The sequence below is a fragment of the Astatotilapia calliptera genome, chromosome 17 (assembly GCF_900246225.1).
Source record: "Astatotilapia calliptera chromosome 17, fAstCal1.2, whole genome shotgun sequence".
Classification (NCBI taxonomy): Eukaryota; Metazoa; Chordata; class Actinopteri; order Cichliformes; family Cichlidae; genus Astatotilapia; species Astatotilapia calliptera.
The window spans coordinates 21,324,169-21,345,097 of NC_039318.1; the positions used below are offsets into that span (position 1 = coordinate 21,324,169).

A 20,929-nucleotide genomic window follows, 5' to 3' on the forward strand; every position below is an offset into this window, starting at 1 on the left:
ACCACTAGCACTTTATATAGCCTCTGTAGAAATTATCCACATATCACACTTATCTTAACTGCACTACTGTATAGCTCTGTAAATAATCATTCTGTACATACGATAATTTTTAACCCTACAACTGTTTACAACTTGCACAGTTCCCATTTCTGTATAACTGTATATCTCAGATTTCTGTAAAGTTATTTATTTCATATTCTGTATAGTTTTTCATATTTATATCCTGTTCATATCCTGTACATAGCTTGTACTCACTACAGCCTGTACATACCTATAGTTATAGAATATTCACAACATACTTCATACCATGTACATTATAACATACCATAATAGACCCATTTCTGTAAGTATACTTACAGAAATGGGTCTATTATGGTATGTTATAATGTACATGGTATGAAGTATGTTGTGAATAGCACGGTGGCACGGTGGTTAGCACTGTTGCCGCACAGCAAGAAGGTCCTGAGTTCAATTCCAACATCAGGCCGGGGTCTTTCTGTGTGGAGTTTGCATGTTCTCCCCGTGTTTGCGTGGGTTCTCTCCGGGTACTCCGGCTTCCTCCCACCGTCCAAAGACATGCAGCTTGAGGGGATAGGTTAATTGGAAACTCCAAATTGCCAATGTGCGAATGGTTGTCTGTCCCTGTGTGTTGGCCCTGCGACAGACTGGCGACCTGTCCAGGGTGTACCCCGCCTCTCGCCCTATGACAGCTGGGATAGGCTCCAGCGCCCCCCGTGACCCTGAAAAGGATAAGCGGAAGCGAATGAATGAACTTACATATCTATATTATTGTAATATAACTATATCACTAAAGCACTTCTGGATGGATGCAAACTGCATTTCGTTGCCCTGTACCTGTGCATGTGCAATGACAATAAAGTTGAATTCTATTCTATTCTATTCTATTCTACAATATACGAAATAATATAGCTCTTCTGAAACCACTATCGACTGTACCCTTTTAATGATCCTATATGAAAAGCTATTTAGAAGTAATAGTGTTTTTTATCTTATTAATGCGAATAGGATTTTTTTCTTTTGATTTGCAACTGGCTTTTTGTTGTTTTTTTTCAGCATGTTTATTTCTCTTGAGACGATTCCTGGCCTTTTATTTTGAAGATAAATTCGTTTAACTTCCTGTTATTCTTGTTTGGAATCGACGCAGCTTTCTCGCAGCAGAAATTAGTTAATGTGATCCTATATGTGTGTGTGCGTGTGTGTGTCGGTGATGCGCACGGGCCCCACGAGGCAAATTGCTGGCTCACGTGATGATGTAACAAAGGAAATCTTTAGGTTTTCCAGCTGGCTTCCAATAAAACAAAAAACGTAAGTATATTATATGTTATATGATATAATTTTATTACATCACACACACACACACACACACACACACACACACACACACACACACACACACACACACACAGATAGATAGATAGATAGATAGATAGATAGATAGATAGATAGATAGATAGATAGATAGATAGATAGATAGATAGATAGATAGATAGATAGACTTTCTATGCTTTGTTGATTTTACTCCACTGATACAAAAATATTGTCAATATTGTATGATTTTGCAGACTTTCAAATACAGAAAACAATCCAGTAAGAATACAGATAAAGTCATCTATATAATTCCGACAAGAGCCATTCTGCATAACATTACTGTTATTTAAATTAAGTATATTTTCATGACAAGCACAGTCTGTACAGTAACATAAGTTCAGAACTGCACGTTTTACTTGAGCAGAGGGTGTGGGTCCTGTGGGTTCCTCTACTTGTATTTGGTTAGCCCCCGTGGCAACCCGTTAAAAAACATCCTGGTAACAGCCCTGATCTATTCTTACATAGATTATTGTACAAACAGTCACATTTCAACCCATGAGTTCCATATAAACTGTAATGTTTCCACAGGGATGAAAAGACGCATAAAAAACAGAGAAGAGTAAAAGTGACCTTAGCCTTTAGCAGAGTAATACAATAACTTCCTTCTGATTTTCTTTCAATAACAGACTTTTTATTCTATCCATCAGGTTGTAGCTAATTGGAAGCAACTACAACTTGGCTCCCGCCCCGCCCTACAATATAGCACTGCTATTGTGGCAATGATAGATGACAGCACAGATAGCACCGGATGGAAAGTAACTTACTACCGTTACTATGGTAATTTCCTTTTTCTTCTTCTTCTTCTTCTTCTTCTTCTTTTTTTTTTTTTTTTTTTTTTTTTTTGCAGTATGCTACTTTCTGCTTTTTATCTATTTTGGATGCAAACATTGTACTTTGTACTTCATACTGTTAATATTAAAATATGAGTTTCTTATGATTTTGCTGATAGACTACTTTCACTGCTCCCGAAGGGCTCACAGTGTGTAGCTCCATATATTTGCTTTGACAGATTTTTACCCCAAATGCCTTTCCTGACCCACCCCCCTAAATCAAGCGGCCCAGCAATGTGTGTGTCATAAGTTGCAGGTAAAGGAAATCGAATGCAGACTTACAGACAGGGAGATGTAAGGAAAACCTTTATTTAGACCATTTTCTGAATCCAAAATCCTAAAGTCCATGAAAAATAGACGCAAACTGAATCCACGACCCTGATAAGGATAAGCAGAAGAGGGTGGATGGATGAATGGATGGATGTTTATAAGCAGGCAGATAACATGAACACAGCATCAGGAAAGAAAGGCAATCAAACAACAACTACGATGAAGACTGGACTTTTATACACACGAGGGTAATCAAGGAATTGGGCACAGAAGGATAAAAAAAAGACCCATGTTAATGACAGACAGGAGAAGATCAAGTTAAACACAAAACACCAGAGACATGTGATCACCAAAGCAAAGCAGAAAATAAATAATAGCTGAAACCGTGAAACCAGAACTATCGTGACAGACGGAAACTCTGAGTGGACTCACAGACTTTAATTCCAAACAGTAGAACAATAAGACAACCAGGACTGAGACACAAGACCTAAACTCAAGTACTACACTCCACAGACCTAACTAGAACTCAAATATTACATCATAATGAATGTGGAAGTTTTTTCTTTACATGTTTTAAATATAATTTAATTATAAAACATGTGTGCTGTTAGGATAATTAAGTAGGATTAGAAGGTTTACTTGAATAAATGTTGCTTTTTAAATATATTTCCCACTTTACACAACAGTTATCCAGCACCAAGTAATCTATGTTTAAATGTGTGTGCAGCACTTCTTTACATCTAATGAATCGTTGACAGGATGCAGAGAAACACACGAGTCCGAGTGTGTTTAGATTTATGATAAACACTCTGGTGTGCGCCTTGTTCCCGGTCCCACCTGTGACACCCCATTTTAAAAAGTCCTGGAAACGCCCCTGCGGCGAGCAAAACCGCGTGTACGCGATGCAGCAGTAGCACGTGCCATCCGTGTGTGTGTATGTTTGTGTGTACGTGTAAATGGAGCCATAATCCTTTCTCCCGCGCGCTTGGAAAAGCTTCTTCTCTGGCAGATTAATGGCGCACGGCGCACGCTTCAACCATCTGTTCCACGAGTGGCATCCCACCAGCACGAGCGCCTCTCCTCCTGTCTTTTACAGGACTCCTTTGTGCTTCCATGAGGCAGATCTACCGTAAACACAACACCAAACTTCCCATTACACATTTCAAAACAAAACCCTTAATTAAAGCAATCTACGTAGCGAGCGCGTTTTCGCTTGTACAGTGAGACCGTCGGGTTTTACAGATTTCTCCTTAAAATGAGGCAACTCCACGTTTCGACGATCATTGCTGAATGAAACAATATTTGATTCCTAAATATAAATGTGTGAAACTGCGCATATTTTTCAAACTTTCCATTCCTTGCCCCATATCGGTTTGATCATAAATACCCTGATTAACAGGTTTTAACTGTCGTGATACATATTTTCAGCTTTTCCGGGAGCACAGAAGGTTTTGGTTTCTCTTGTGCATATCAAACGACATCTACACAACTGTGTAAACACAGGTTATACTTGCAATTTGTGCAGACATGATTGCACACATGAACTTTTCCAGAAGTCATGCACTTCCCTTTTTAAGATAGCTATACTTTGTCAACAGTCTCGGTGTTTTTATTAACTCTGTTAATCTCCGTTGAGAAATGTTAGATTCTTTCATCCTTCAAATAGTTTCCATGTTTAGTCAGGCCAATCAAGGCAAACATGTCACCGACTTACAGCTTTTTATTTATTCATTCTAAGAATGAATACATTACCTATTTATATTTGCTGTCGCGCTGACCTAGTAGGTCCATGAGCACTTGACATTTGCTCATGGAAAAACTTTATTGCATTTTCTTTTTATGAGTATGATCAGTTCAACGAGAGACAATAAATGTTGAGCAAAGAGTTTGGTTTGGTCAGGCACTGCGCGTTACTAAAGCTGAGCGATAGCTTAAACACACACACGCGAGCGCGCAATATGCCGGTAAAGATTTGGCATCGATCATATCAAAGTAAAAATTGACTTTATTCAATTTAAAAGCAATTTTCTAAACATAGCGGAAGCTCGTTTGTTTTTATGTAGCTGCCATCTGAGTAAAAAGGTGATTGCTTACGTTTCTGTGTTTTTTATGCGTAATATCTTTGCTTACACTGGTAAATAGGCTGTAGTGGACAGGATGTGCGAGAGAAATGGTTACATAGAAAATTAAAGAAATGACCAGTATAGCATGCATTATTGTTCCCACTCTGTGTCCTGTTACAATCAGTCCAGTTTCTTTGATCACATGTAAAATATCTTTATAGAACTGCTTTGTTATATTTGTGGCAATTTCTGCTGCCCTTCTGAAAAGATCTCCTCTTGGAAAAGACATTTTAATATTTGTGAGACGTTTTACTCCTATAAATAAAAGACATACAAGTGACTTTGTCAAAAACCGATTGCATCTTCTACCTTGTGACAAGGTGACTCGATATCATTAATGAAGGACATGTTTGAGATGTGTTTGAAACACTGAAGGCCAACAAACCATTTACAACACTTTAAATACGATCGATCACTTTTTGCATCCACGGATCCATGGACATGTTTTTGTGGCTGACATGCGTAAATGCCAGTTAATAAAACCGTGGGACATGTCTCGTGAGATCGGGGGGAGGACAAATGATAAAAAAAAGAAAAAAGTGGGACACACAGTCACCCTATTATTCATCGTGTGATTGGAGTAAGTCCCCAAAATATCATCAAAGAGTCAGAACTCGGGCACAAGGTCAGGAGTGAAGTTTCAGGTTCAAAGAGGAACCTGCTTTAATTTCACTGAAACTTCTTTTAGAAATTGCCCACCTTAAAAAAACAGAAGAAGAAGACGAAAAAAAACGTCATATGGGGCGGTATAGAGCTGCGTAGCTCTCACTTTCCGGGCAAAAAGCCAGGCTGAAAGTTCAGTTTATTTCCACCCCATAAAACTTTCACTATGCGCTGCCTTCCACTGGGATTAACTTACCATCACAGTTTGTTAATATCTGACTCTTTCTAGATCTTTCTGAAAATACATGCCAACCTTTGAGGTCTACGCATGAGCGCCTCGCCTCGTTAACTGATGCAATACACTCCTACCGCTAGAGGATAGTGTTGACTTTGATAAGATTTATATATATATATATATATATATATATATATATATATATATATATATATCAAGGGTTCTGCTTACGGTAGACATTCCCAAAACAAAGAAGAAGAAGAAAAAAGTCTGAACTGAGAAAATGAGAAAAGTAGCTAACAACGACTAAATGGTGCCAAGAAGCCATAAATTATTGACTTCACTTTTTTATTCACGCACATATGCAGCTGCTTATGATGAGACATACTCTACTGCTGCTGCTGTTACAGTTAACTATTCTTACATATACGTCCTTAAAAGGATCACCACGTTTATTGTTGTTTACGTGTGATTATACGGGGTCATAGTTTATCTTCCTGTTAATAATAAAACTGTAACTATACAGTTAAAGAAAAATGTGTCCTGGGGGTGGGTGAAATGGCTGTTTTTACACACACACAAAAATAGTTTCATTTTATTTCATACACCAGGTATAAATTAGGCATTAGATGTTGTCTTCATTGTATCTGCTCGGCTGAGCAGAATACAGCTTTCAGTTTTGAGGGCTGTGGGTGTCTCACTTAACCTCGGCTCCATATTTACAAAAGCCTGTAGAAATATGTTTTTGCTACTGTGCTGAAAGGTCAATGAAAGAGTTGGCTTGAAAGTATTTGTAGATGTTTTTTGGACATGCGCAGATGGGGGATGCCATATTGGAACAGGAGGGGGGGCAGCAGCAGCTGAAAGACGTCGCTTGCGTAGCTCGCGGGAACGAGAGAGAGAGAGAGAGAGAGAAAAGGCAGAGGGGGGTCACGAGAAGGAGAGGCAACAAAAAAAAACTTGGACAGGTAAGACAGGTGACGGCTCCGGCGGTCCTGAGCAGGGGGGGGGGGGTTTATGGGGGGACGGGGTTTGAGGGGGGACGGGGGGGAGGAGGTTTTATCGGCGAAATAAACACAGGCAGAGTTATTTTTTTCCTCCTCCTCCGCTTTGAAACAGCGAAGTGCTCCTGAGACGGTTTCTGTAGAAACGAGATAATATAGTCGCGAGCTTTCGTTCACGAGCCCAAGTTGCTCAAAGTGTCTCGCACGCGCTGTAATTAACAGCTTTCACCGGCGGAGAGGACGTTGTCTCGTGGCACTCTCGGTAATATCGTTTATTGCCTTGTTATTTTTTTTATTTATTTATTTTGCCTGTTAGCATGTGTTCTGCCATTTACTGCTTTGAAAACAATACAATTTATAACAATTCGTGGGGAAAATAGGAGTGAGTGGCGGCTCGTGTGTTATTTGATGTGTTTCTTTAATGCTGTGTTTTATATGGCCGCGACGCAATTTTGTTTGGCGTGAGCACGAAGTTGATTTTAAAGATTAACGCCAGAAATGACTTATTGCCGTCATTCTCATATAGATGAGTCATGTGGGATTTTTTCCCGTCATCTTTAGATGCGTAAAAGCCTTCGGAAAATACCGGACACTGCCAAAATGTCAAACCACTTTCAACATGGCGGGTTATGGTGATCGTAGGGGGAAAACTGCGCCTTAAAATCTTTGAACGAGGAAAAAATAAAACGACGGCAGATAAAGCGTCCGGTTCGGTTTCTTTTGGTGGACATGGACGAGGTTTAATCAATTAAATTCAAAGTGTGCATTTGGCAACTCCGTGGGAGTTTTTTTCCGCTGCAGTTTTGAGTGTGCAAAGTACATGACCGGAGTGCCAGCCAGCCTGCTGGTCGGCTACACCCCTCACAGCCTCATCTTCCTTATGTGCACTTAACGTTTTCTCTTTCACTTTTATCAAAAATGCTGTGGCTCATTCGATGCTTCTAGATCGCCGTGTGTCAGATTAATACTGTTTTCCTTATAAAACCAACAGGGTGATTTTGATCCCCCCTGCAATCTTAGATTAATATGTTGACGTTGGCACAGTCGGGCGAGAAAAAATTCTTTCGCTGTGTTGTTTTCTCTGCGGGGATTTCTTTTTTTTTTTTTTCTGAGTGATTAAGCAGATAATTGGGTAAAACCACATGCGTATTTATTTAATTATTTCTCTTTTTCTTTGCGAGGTGCTTCGCAAAAATCAATTTCTTTCTTTTTTAGTGGCTTTACAATATTCCAGAGGATTCCACCTCCTGATTAAATTCGTCACCATAATGAGCAGAAACAATAAAGACTGCGTAACGGAGCCCCAGATAGAGGTTCGGCATGAATAAATCATGCTTTTAGACTTCTTGTGGCTCCAAAGATTTTTTCCACGACGCTGCGAGTGGGAATGCGTGAGCGCAGGCGTGCGGATAAAGGGAAAACGCCTAAAATGAGCACTTTTAAAGGAGAAAATGCGAAGATGGTCATAATGTTAAACATACATAATCCATTTTCTCCACGGGAAAGACCAATACGAGACCAGCTGATTATCATTTTTGGTGGTTTGGCTTTTTATTTATTCATTTATTTTAAAAGTGTCATCCAACAGCCATTTATCACGCGGCTGTTTTTTTTGATCAGGCATTGTATGCTAATCCACTGGTGAGCGTTTCAGGAAAAGAGGCAATCACATATTCTGCACAGATAAGAGAAGCAAAGATAGAAAGAGTCCAGTTCTTTCTTTCTTTCTTTCTTTCTTTCTTTCTTTCTTTCTTTCTTTCTTTCTTTCTTTCTTTCTTTCTTTCTTTCTTTCTTTCTTTCTTTCTTTCTTTCTTTCTTTCTTTCTTTCTTTCTTTCTTTCTTTCTTTCTTTCTTTCTTTCTTTCTTTCTGCTGGCATCACACTTACTCTCCCCCCTTATTTGAATAAGGGGAGGAGGTAGGCAAATATCAGCTTCTCCTCCTGCTTTCCAAAAGCCTTGGATTTGCAGGCTGTCCATGTTATGCAAGTGTGTTTTGTGGAAGTTGTAAGAATGCTCTGGGATGTGGGAGTTTCACCCCTTGTTTCCTCTCTCTTTTATTTATTTATTTATTTGTGGTCCTGAGGGGCAGATGCTTGTTTGCCCGACGTCATTTCATGCTTATGTTTTCATTGAGGGATCACAGGCAGTTCTAATTGGGGAATAAAGCACATTGGGTGCGTTGTGTGCACATCTATGTTAAAAACAGCAGGAATTAAGAGTTAGAAACAGAGGACAAATTGTTATATGATAACATCCTGTTGCCAAGAGGAAACAACTCTTGGATAGCTCTAAAAGAAGAGAACCTAATACGGAGTAATGCAATAAAACCCAAGCCCATGCAGTGGTAGTTAATCTCCTAAATCCCCTATTAAATCTTTGGCATGGATGGGTTTAGAGAAAGGCAAGAAGACAGCACGTGGATGCCCGAGCGCCCCATCAGGGGCTAATCAATTTAAAAAAAAAACTCTTCTCAATCCAAGACAATTGGGGCACAAATGTCCTGCGTCTGAGATTAAACACTCTCAGAGCAGTTTAATCCCCTGGTGACCAATCTGGGCTGTTTCCTCCAGGAGGCTGCAGGTCAGCAGGCTTCATCAAGTACAAACGCGAAACTCCCAGAAAAAAACTCCTTCAAAAATTTGGCTTGTTTTTTGGATGAACATTGAGGGGAACTGTTAACACTGAGTCAGAACAAACAAACGTCCCTCAGGGTTTGGAAAACTTGTTTATCCAGTGAGGGATCAATTTAAGGAAAAGCTCAGCTTGCGCTGGTATGGAGTAGTCAGTGTAGAAAACATTGTTGTTTAAGCCGACTTCCAGTGGTTCATTGCAATATTTAATTTTATGTAGGAGGATAGGGGGAGTTTAGTTCTCCTGTTTCCAAACTTTACACGCATAGAAATTAATTTTAAAGCCTGTGTCTTGTGAAAACTCATTGTAAAGCACCTTTAGGCACATAGATGTGAGCTTTCTTTCCTCAAGACCCCAAAGTACTTCATTAATTTGATAAAATGAGCATATGTGACCTTTTATTCCAGAGACTATTCAAGGAGTTTACAAGTATAATAAATATGTGCAGTGACTTCTAGGGAAATGAGCAATGCTAGCCAAAAGTATTTGAACAATGACACATTTCCTGTTTTTTTTGTGGGTTTTTTTGTTTGTTTTTTTTTACTTCCAGCATACTGGAAATAAAACCTTCAGCTTAAATGTTTCGAGGGTGTTCTCATCATGTATTGAGCTAATTAGTGTGGGGAATGGTTGGTGCGTTTAAAAAAAAAACAAAAAAACAAAACATTCTGCCTCCAGTTGCTGGGAAGTGCAGGTGGACAATGATAGGGCTGCAGTCGCTGCACTTTTCATCTCGTGTGGTTGTTAAAGCCCTCAAATTAAAGCTCAAAGTCACTTTAACCACAGGGCTTACTCTCTTTCTTTCAGTTCAGAGAAAACGGGCTACAGTGTAGCACCAAAACAGCTCAGAAAGGTGCATTGTTCCTCGCCCTATTGAGGGCTGTGCATACATGGTGCAATTTTTCAAAGGTTTGAGGCAACCTTGTGCTACAGTGACTCAGATGGATGTAGGATTTGTTGTGCTTCATTTCTGTTAAAACAAATTAGATGGAGTTGAAGCTGAGAGTATTGAGAACAAGTTCAATAACACCAGTGTTACTGACTCATCGTTTCATGGCTGTAACTTCTCTTCCTCTCATTTTTCGGTGGAAGTAAAGACTGGAGAGGAAAAAAAAACATTTCACATATGTGTTTCTTATGATGGGTGAACAGGCGAAGAAGTGTGTTTGAAATTCTGGATTAGGCAGAACTAAAACTGGTAAAAATCTGATATTTTAAAGTTCAAACAGGAGGTTATGACTTTGGGAGTCAATTGTCATGCATTGAAAATTCACATCAGCTCAAAAATCTTAGAGCTATCCAATGTACGATGATATAAAATCGACAAAAGCTGCAAATTGTGGATCGTTGTTTCTGTTTTTAAAATAACAAACCATAAAAAGTAGTTAAAAGATGTCAATCAGGCTCTAGATTGCTTTGCTGAGGTGTTGAAATAAGCAGATGTAGAGTGAATGTGAAACTGCAAGTTTTTAAAGAGAATTTTAAGGAAAAGAAACGAGCTGCTCATCCTCCTCCTACTGTTTGATAGCAGTGTTTGAGCACTCTGATGAGTTTAATGAGTGCTGTGGAAGGCTGCTGACGACAGTGATGTATCAGTGCTGAAGATTGTAGTGTACTTAGGCAGAGAGTGGGGGATAAGGGCAGCAAACAGCAGCGTCATGTGAGCCAAATTAGCTCAGCGTGTTGTTTACGCAATGGATGCACGCCGGAGCCACTGTGGGACGCAAGGGGGTGTGTGTTCTGTGGTGGGGGATGGCGCGCACACACACACACACACAGTTAGTTGTTGAGGCTGTCACAGCCTTTGTGCTGCAGCCTCACAGTTCTACATACACTCGCAGCTCCAACAGGCATGCGAGGACGAGGAGAAGTGTTTTCCTTTCCTGTGGATTTTAAGGCTCTTTCTTTTGTTCTCTTTTTTGGAAGCAGGACTTCAGTGTGTTTTCATCAGAGGATTGCTGGATGCGCATCACAGTTTTGTTTTATTTCTTCTTCTTTTTTCCCATGTGGGTGCACATCAGGTTGGGTACTTAATCACAGAGTATTTTTTGCTCTTTTGGATATTGATTTTCATAGTTGAGAGCAACAACCCCATGAGCTTGGAGTTGTTTTCTTCTTGATTGAGGATCGCTGTGTGACAGCAACATGCCTCAGCTCTAATTGCCAGGTTGATGAAAATGTGTGTAAGTCGGTGAGTGATTCATTGGTGATGTGACTGCATGACCAAGAACAACCACCAGGCAAGTGACAAGCATAGCCTGTTGTTGTGAATATAATGAACTGATGATTGTTTTGATTGTTTTTCTTTGTTTTATTCATGGAATAATGCCAGCGTTGGATAGACTTTTGGTTTTTATTCCTTTAGGATTTACTTTATTGCTTAAAATTCCTTTTACTGCACAAGTCTCATGGTTTCTACGTGCTGTCTTGGCATTTTTAAGTGTATTTATACAGCTTTAATGATGCACTGCAAGGAGTGATCATCAGTGAATTGTATTTTTTAGGTTGGAGGATTTGCTTGTTTTCTCTGCTTTGTATTAGAGGGTAAGACATCCTTTATTGATTCCTGTAGGAAATAAGTCTCTGCAGTTCACCTATCTTAGTTATGATCGGCAGTAGGCAGCAGCTGTGCAGCAGCTCCGGATGTGTACAGGTTCCTTGGTTAAAGCCACATTAATGGGAAAATTAACTTGTCATGTTTTTGATGCTGTGAAGATCATTGCAGACATGGGAGAACTGCTCAGAGAAGGGACCTGCTGTGAGGGTTGTGGACTAATGAGACATTTAAGGAGTTGAGGGAGGACTCAGTGAAAATGTTCACTATATTTTTGCATGATTTAGTAATAATTATAACCTAAACCAAGGACGTCAAACTCATTTTGCATTGCAGGTCATATACAGCCTTATGTTACATTAAAACTTCCATTTCTGTCTATGTGTAAAGAAATGTAACTACACATGTAGTCAATGTGATATCTAAATATAAGATAAAAGGTGCAATTTAAGGAGTTTGTCTCAGTTTTTGCACATGATAAAGGGCCGCTGTAGTAAATGAAAGAAATCTGTCAGTATGACTCTTTGTGCTTAAATTGTAAGAAGCAAATGTGTAAAATTATAGAAATGTATAAATTAATTACTTTGTATTGGGAATTTTATGACAGAGGTCTTTATCTATAGGAAAAGCTGTAAATATTGTGAAAATACAATTAAAAGTCAAAAATTTATGTTGTCCTTCACATTTTCCAAAGCTATTCAGTTGGCCGGTTTGGAGTCTTCACCAGGGTGATTCTGGTCCCCGGGCCTTATGTTTGACACGCCTGGCCTAAACAGTTAATCAGTCAATGTGCAAATGGTGAAATAGTTGAACTGATTAGCTAAATACAGAGAAACAGAATTAAAAAGAAAAACAATACCACATAAAACGGGTTGGGAAAGGTAAAAACAAACAACCCAGTCACATTTACAGTTGAGTTTTGTAGTTTTGTGAGGAGGGGAAGAAACTAACCTTTGGATCAAAGGGTTAGGGTGAAGCTGGTTTGCTAATCAACACCTGGAAGCATGTTTTACCTGTTAGGATTTGCATTAGGTTGAAGGTTATTAGCAGGATTACAAACCAAAAAGACAAAAGAAGTAGAGTAAGTTGCAGGTATTTCTGTATAATAACAGAAAGCCACAAGAAAAAGGTTAAAACTTAATATCAGGACATGGTTACCTGTTTTCTTTTTTATTATTTTTTTATTACAGTTCTTTCCAACAATATTCAGTTAACACATTAGCTTAGCTAATGATATAAAGGATCAAAAGAAACGTGTTTATGGTTGTTAGCGTTACACAGTTACGCTTCCTTCAGTATGTGCCAGAAATACATATTTACGGTCAGACAGTATTTCCTCTTTAGTCTTCCATATTTAGTTACAGTGACATGATTCTGCTCTTCTGTATTATTCTCTTGCCTCAGGTGCCTGGATGCATATTTTCTGGTCACACTTATTTGCAGACTTGTTTGCTTAGTCATGTTATTCCAGTTTTTCTACTTTGTTTGACTCTGACTGGTTATCTGATGCAGTTTTGCTGTGGTATGAAAATGAACACAGCATGCAAGATATTGGAAAAGCACACAGGCAGAGGAGGGAGAGGATGATTTTAATGATGCAGAAAACTGGTGTGCTTTTTACTGTTTTGAAAATATCAGCTGACTTGTGTTAAGTTTCTGAAGGTGGCATTCTTTTCTTTTTAGCACATTAAGACAAACTGGCTGTTGCTGGTTGTGGTAACCACCCACTTCTTCTTTTGTTTATTCTCAAGAAAATGGAAATACAGTGTGCACAATTTCCAAGGAAATTCTCATCAAATACTGGCTGTTTATGTGTGCAAACCTCAAGGTTTTGTGAACTGTGTCGATTCGTTCGTGTTATTGTAAGCGAAGAGCAGTAAAATCATCTGTTTCCTGGAAGGATCTTGGACTATTCTGGACAGAGGGCAGATTGAACATTATCTGATTAAATTAGAGCTTTGATTGAATTTATCTTTTCTGGTGCAGGGCTGTCAAGGAAGGCGAGAGATGCTGTGAAGAAGAATTGAAAGATCTCAGGTTTAAAGGTTAATGCTCAACAGGAAGTCAAACGGGCAGCATGCAGTCTCACACTCAGGAGCAGCCACTGGCCCTCACTACAGTGAAGCCACACTATCCCACCAATGGGAAAGAAGAAGAGGTGAACACAGGTAAGACCCTGCACTGCTTTTTTTTAACCATAATGTGGCCAGGGTGGTTTCATGTTGCAGCCCTCATCAGATCAACAGATTGGTGCGGTTGACACAGATGAAAATGCGTCTGAGGAATCTCACTAACAAGATGGGAAACAGAGAATGCCACTTGTGTCACAAAGACATGCTCTAATTCTCTCTGTAGATTTCTCCTTTAGGTCAGCAGTAAGGGTATGTCCCTGGCTGTTTATTGCTTGAACTGAATTCTCCTGTCCTCATGGCTTAGTCACGAGAAGCATGTATTTTTTCCTGTGTATTCAAAGATGGCTGTTATGTAACACCTATGCCCATACCGTTACGTGGAAGCCCACTTTACAGGCTGTTTTGTCATTGCACATGAACATGTCAGGATACGTTACTGGCCTGTATCCGAGGCACATTCTGGACTTGCAGTTGTTGTGCTACTTTCTCTTTCTAAAGAAAACATAAAATGTGAGCTAAATGCCAGTTTGATGTGTTTGCAATCCTGAGCGAAGGTGCAAATTTAAGTTTTTGTTCATGATGGGACATTTTTAACACTTCTTATACCTGAAACTGAACCAGTGGAGTATAAGTTGTAAAATGACTTTGATTTATCATTTAACTACAGGGAGTGCAAAATTATTAGGCAAGTTGTATTTTTGAGGAATAATTTTGTTATTGAACAACAACCATGTTCTCAATGAACCCAAAAAACTCATTAATATCAAAGCTGAATGTTTTTGGAAGTAGTTCTTAGTTTGTTTTTAGTTTTAGCTATTTTAGGGGGATATCTGTGTGTGCAGGTGACTATTACTGTGCATAATTATTAGGCAACTTAACAAAAAACAAATATATACCCATTTCAATTATTTATTTTTACCAGTGAAACCAATATAACATCTCCACATTCACAAATATACATTTCTGACATTCAAAAACAAAACCAAAACAAATCAGCGACCAATATAGCCACCTTTCTTTGCAAGGACACTCAAAAGCCTGCCATCCATGGATTCTGTCAGTGTTTTGATCTGTTCACCATCAACATTGCGTGCAGCAGCAACCACAGCCTCCCAGACACTGTTCAGAGAGGTGTACTGTTTTCCCTCCTTGTAAATCTCACATTTGATGATGGACCACAGGTTCTCAATGGGGTTCAGATCAGGTGAACAAGGAGGCCATGTCATTAGCTTTTCTGCTTTTATACCCTTTCTTGCCAGCCACGCTGTGGAGTACTTGGACGCGTGTGATGGAGCATTGTCCTGCATGAAAATCATGTTTTTCTTGAAGGATGCAGACTTCTTCCTGTACCACTGCTTGAAGAAGGTGTCTTCCAGAAACTGGCAGTAGGACTGGGAGTTGAGCTTGACTCCATCCTCAACCCGAAAAGGCCCCACAAGCTCATCTTTGATGATACCAGCCCAAACCAGTACTCCACCTCCACCTTGCTGGCGTCTGAGTCGGACTGGAGCTCTCTGCCCTTTACCAATCCAGCCACGGGCCCATCCATCTGGCCCATCAAGACTCACTCTCATTTCATCAGTCCATAAACCTTAGAAAAACCAGTCTTGAGATATTTCTTGGCCCAGTCTTGACGTTTCAGCTTGTGTGTCTTGTTCAGTGGTGGTCGTCTTTCAGCCTTTCTTACCTTGGCCATGTCTCTGAGTATTGCACACCTTGTGCTTTTGGGCACTCCAGTGATGTTGCAGCTCTGAAATATGGCCAAACTGGTGGCAAGTGGCATCGTGGCAGCTGCACGCTTGACTTTTCTCAGTTCATGGGCAGTTATTTTGCGCCTTGGTTTTTCCACACGCTTCTTGCGACCCTGTTGACTATTTTGAATGAAACGCTTGATTGTTCGATGATCACGCTTCAGAAGCTTTGCAATTTTGAGACTGCTGCATCCCTCTGCAAGATATCTCACTATTTTTGACTTTTCTGAGCCTGTCAAGTCCTTCTTTTGACCCATTTTGCCAAAGGAAAGGAAGTTGCCTAATAATTATGCACACCTGGTATAGGGTGTTGATGTCATTAGACCACACCCCTTCTCATTACAGAGATGCACATCACCTAATATGCTTAATTGGTAGTAGGCTTTCGAGCCTATACAGCTTGGAGTAAGACAACATGCATGAAGAGGATGATGTGGACAAAATACTCATTTGCCTAATAATTCTGCACTCCCTGTAAGAGAAGCTGAGGCGACATGCACTGACATATCGTGTAACTTAATGTTGGTGTTAAATTGCTTATTTTTGTGTTTCTTGTGTAAGGTGTCCCAAAAAACACAGTACAAGGCGCACATGTGTTCATATCTGCAGAAAATAGCCTGTTTGTCATCTGAAGTGTTGTCAGTTCCTCTTTTGATTGTATTTTCAGATGCAGGCACTTTTAATAGCATAACCATTTCAGTTAGCAGTTGTGTGTTGCACACAGGAAAGTTATCTCTCTTACCTCACCCATCTTACTGTCAGACTCTTTAAACTGATATCATGAATTTAAATTTGCACTAATAATGTTAAGTTGACACAAATACCCAAGGTACACCTGGACTAACCTCGAGGTGCTCTGTTGGGCCACAGGACACAGCTTGGAAACCACTGCGGTGGATTATGACAGATCTCATATGTACAGAATGAATTTACTATGCAGTGTGAATCTAGAACATATGTGGAGGGAGCTCCATGGCAACATGTTCCAAGCAGTTTATTCTGCATTGTCAGGCAGTCTCTATGTAATATGAAATTGTCTGAATTTTGGCTGATGATCAGAAACAAGAAAAAACATGTACTAATTTAATAATATACAAAGTGAAAAATGACCACTAAGGGGAGGAAGCCACGTATGTCCATTCATGGGAAAAATGAGAGCAGACACTTCAGTCTATTAGAAACAAACTCCATCAAAATAGCAGCTCGCTACCATCTCCTCTCATTACACAGAACAGGTTCAGTCCCTCAGTTTTCACTCTGAGGAGTCTCCAGAGATTCGGCACACACTGAAACACACACACAGACACACACACACAGCCTTCACATACTTCACTCACACAGAAACATACTGATGGGGAAAAAAACCCTGACGCATGCCTCGACTGCATCAGCTTCAATCACCTTCAGGAGAAACATTAATGACATTATGTAAGACAACCTGCAGCACGCTGTGCACGCAAACTGCCTCCAGATAGTTTACTGTGGATTTTGTGCTTAGGCAAAATTAGCTACATTTACAAGAAATTACAGCTCTGTGTTTAATTGCTACCTGCATTAGGGATGCACTGAGATATGGGCCAACAGCTGCTTAGGCCTGTTAATAAATAAGATGACATTTTCCAGTGGCAGTGCCTGATGTTCTTGTTGTGTAACAACAATTTTAAACTGTCTAAATATTCAAAGGGAGTGTGATGAAGAGCTGAAAGCCTCCGTTCTTATTAGGTATATTTCCTTGTTTCCTGGGCACGAATGAGGCAATAAGTAACAGTAAAAACAAAAATCAGCTGGGAGCTAAATTGTTGTTTTAAGTATCTGTCTTATTGTTGGTTAATGTACAGTTGACTTTTGTTCATTTAGATGCAGATTCGATGGAGGAAGAGGTGGAGTTTAACTGGGAGGAGTACCTGGAGGAGAATGGGGCCGACGCTGCCCCTCACACCAACTTCAAGCATGTGAGTGACTGTCTACAAACTTCACCTGACATGTTAATCCTTTAAATACAGCCTCATAGATAAGTGCCATATGCAGAGATCCTTTAACAACACATGGGAGAGAACCAAAACAGGGCAGTGCTGTGTTCAAGCCTCAACAGAGGATTCAGTGTCTTTGTTTCCTTGTGACGCACGCGTTGTTGGGCGACCTTTGGCATTTCTTTTTCTTTTTTTTAAAATACCATTTTAGGTACCTAATTAGGTACCAAAGAAAACATGACAATAGATGCAAATAAATAACATAATAAGGACCAGCTGTTCATTCACTTTTCCTGAGACTATATTTGAATGTTATCATCATACCCAGTCTTTCCTGTTTTCTTGCCCTGAAGTAGGTGTGGCAAATGAAAGCAGTCATTATAATGATATTAGGACATTATCTAAGTATCACCAGTGTAGCATTTTTCTCCTTTCAACAATGTGTTCATATGTCTTTCTTGATAGTCTTGGACTACCACATTTCTGGCCGAGTGAATTTTTTGAGGACTGTTTTCTGTTGGGCAAATCAAGACAGCATGATTTTTAGTCAAAACAAACAGCACTGTTTGTGTTTGTCATAATGAATACCAGTCAGTGCCACCAGTGCAACAGTGTTGCTTTTTGTTGTGTTTTTGTGATAGTTTTTGGACAAAAGTGGAGCTCTGTATCGCAGGATTAGGATATACAGTATGAGACTTCAGAGCCACACACAATAGCGTCTTAGTAGGATTTAATTCATTGTTGCTTTCGGCCTTTTTGTGGAATTTACAAATTTGTATTTGTCAGATCCTGATGAAGACTTGGAGTCAATTTGGTCTATTATGCTTGCTGAACTGCTGCAAGAATAAATTTATTACATGATTTTATCCTAAACAGAGCACCTTTTTTTTACTATCGACCTTGTTTATGCTCTACTTTTGGATAAGCTTTCAGAGCCATGTAGCACTTATAAATGAATAAATAAATAAAAGAGTATTTCCAAACATGGAATTTATATGTATATTGATTATGTATTTGCATGGAGTTTGCTCACAAATCCTGTGCTTTGTGTGGTGTCCAGACATGTCATCTTTTTGAGATGCATGACGTATGGCAGACCAGTCGTTCCTACTTGCAGCAAAACACTCAGATAGACATGTGCAGTCTGTGTGAAATCTTCAGCGTGACATTAACAAGGTTATTCTGTTGTTAAAGTAATATCAGAACATGAAACTTGAAAGTATAAAGCTCAAGCTCAGTGACTCAGGTTTCACTGTGTTATATTTTATGGGGTAAACTCTCAGTTGGTGCAGCAAGTTACTCAGCTAGCCAGAAGACAATAAAACAGTTTCGAGTAGGCACTAAAACATCTGCATGTTAAAAATCAGCACTTTTTGTGCAAAACTCGCACCAGAGCCTGTGTGGCAAAGTGGCAAAATACTGAGCATGCTAGATATGACTGCGCTGCACTATGCCCAGATCATTATCTTTGTGTGAACTAGAACTGGGTTACAGTTTTAGTTCTCTAGAAAGCTGCATTATCAGATATCAAAACAATGTACCACAGCCTAGAGCTTGTTTAAAAGTGAAATCTATATAATCACTACTGATGCTACTCAGACCACAGATTTTTGGAGAGCTAAGAGGTGAAAGAGAAAGGTACTTTTCTTGGTAGTGAGTCTATAGGCCAACTGTGCTCTGCTTTGCTCTGATTTGCTAGGCTGAAGTTGGTTTGGGCTGTCCTGGTCAGGGCCAGCTGAGGGGTAAACCGGGCCTTGAGTCGACCATCACCGACTATGTTGCCTGCTTAACATGTCGAATTCACCTGCTGTCGCTGATGTTTAGTGTCCATCTCACAGCTCTCCTTCCAGCTGAAGTAGCTTAAATATGTTTATTAGAAGGTGGAAATTGTTTCTGTCTGCTCACAGAAACCACAGAAGAAAGACTAGTAGGGAAGTGGTTTGTCTTTGTGGGCCAGCTGAATGTTCAAGCCGCTGAAACCGAAAACTGTGTTTAATGTTATTTAATTTACATTTAAACCGTTTGGCTTGGTGTCTTTTATGGCATTTTAGTATTTAATTCTGTGAGCCACCCCAAAGGAAGTTGCTCAGGGGTCACCAACTAGTTCACCACTTGTCCGGTTTCCTCAAATTTGTTTTAGGGACACACCATACGGAATATATGCCAGGTTTTTAATGTATTCCTCTTTAGGATGCACCTTGGTGGTGGATAATTACTATTTTATTCTTGTCAGACTGTATCATATTTGGCTTTTTGGGATTTAGTTAAAGAAACTGAAACAATTTGTGTTTTTGTGACAGGCTATAGTAACAAAGTGCCTTAAGATATCATTTAAAATAAGTTTCCTGTGTGTAGATGGGTCCACTGGTTCATTCTTAGAGTTAGGTGTTGCTTTTTATGCTTCAATAATTCACAGGTCTGTGCTCAGCGATTTAACAAACAAAAAACGCATTTCTCCAAAAGTGGTCAGGTACAAGGACTGTACTGAATATCTGTGAAAAAGTAGCAAAGGTCCAAATAAAAGTCTGGCTGCTTGAAAGCAAAATATAAAGGTGGGGGTGGCTCAGGATTTTTCCACAGTACTTTATCTCAGTTGTAAGTTAGTGTATGGGCTCAAAATGTGGTCATAAATATTTTGTACTTGTAAATCGGTTTTGTACTTGTAAATCAGGATTTATATGTGTAAAAAAAATTTGTGTGTGCGTAAAAAAGATTTGTATGTGTAAAAAAAGATTTGTGTGTGGACTTAGAAAAAAAAACCCTGCAAGTTACAAGTACGAATTTTGACCCTATTTTTCTTCCTTTCATCTGATTGGTCAATGTCATGTCAATCACAAATATAACAATCCAATCAGAGAACAGATGGGTTTGGCTGTCGGAGGGGCACTTTTTTGAACTGCAGGTCCTTGAAGGGTAGCAGCTAGGTCCCCTAATTTTCAGTAGCTGTTGAAAAGGTAAAGTTGTGGTATATGAGTGGTTAGAAATACCATTATTACTTTAGGATTAGTTTAACACAAAGTCAGGGCTGACCCAGGACCATGGCTGTGAGTCACAGTGCGCAGCATAAAAGTCCTTTCACATCGGACGCAGGATGTGCTGCTAATGCTAACTGCTAACTAAAAGCAAAGGATCCAGAATTTGTTGCGCTGGCTGCTGGGCTCTGTGGGTTTTTGCAGCAGCTCTACCTGTACTAGATGCACCTGCTCCTTGTCTTTTCTATCTCTGACTTTATGTCCTCTACAAGAGTTTCTGGGTTTTTTTTGCTAGTTCTTCAAATGTTCAATAAAAACATCTATGCTAATTCATAACAAAGAAAGCTTTGTAATGAAGACTGTCATTTCCAAAACACTGCCCGCCCCTACCCCGCAGTCCGCAGCGCTGTTGAAAAGGCTGTGGAATTCCCTGTATTAAACACGTAGACCTGTGACACAAAAATC

General features: G+C 39.6%; 1 protein-coding gene across 6 annotated transcripts in view; it reads left to right on the forward strand.

Annotated features, from left to right (window-relative positions):
- Positions 1–2,146: 2,146 nt before the first annotated feature.
- sfmbt2 (Scm like with four mbt domains 2) overlaps positions 2,147–20,929 on the forward strand; it is a 66,900-nt gene continuing 48,117 nt past the window's right edge. For 2 of the 6 annotated variants that reach the window (XM_026146678.1, XM_026146680.1), the window contains exons 1-3: positions 6,521–6,716; positions 13,626–13,807; positions 17,380–17,474. In XM_026146678.1, coding sequence (XP_026002463.1) covers positions 13,717–13,807; positions 17,380–17,474 — 186 coding nt within the window. In that variant the 5' untranslated portion in view covers positions 6,521–6,716; positions 13,626–13,716. Of the gene's footprint in view, positions 2,167–6,285; positions 6,419–6,520; positions 6,717–13,625; positions 13,808–17,379; positions 17,475–20,929 lie in introns of those variants that run through there. The other 4 variants (XM_026146677.1, XM_026146679.1, XM_026146683.1 and 1 more) reach the window with 4 other exon arrangements.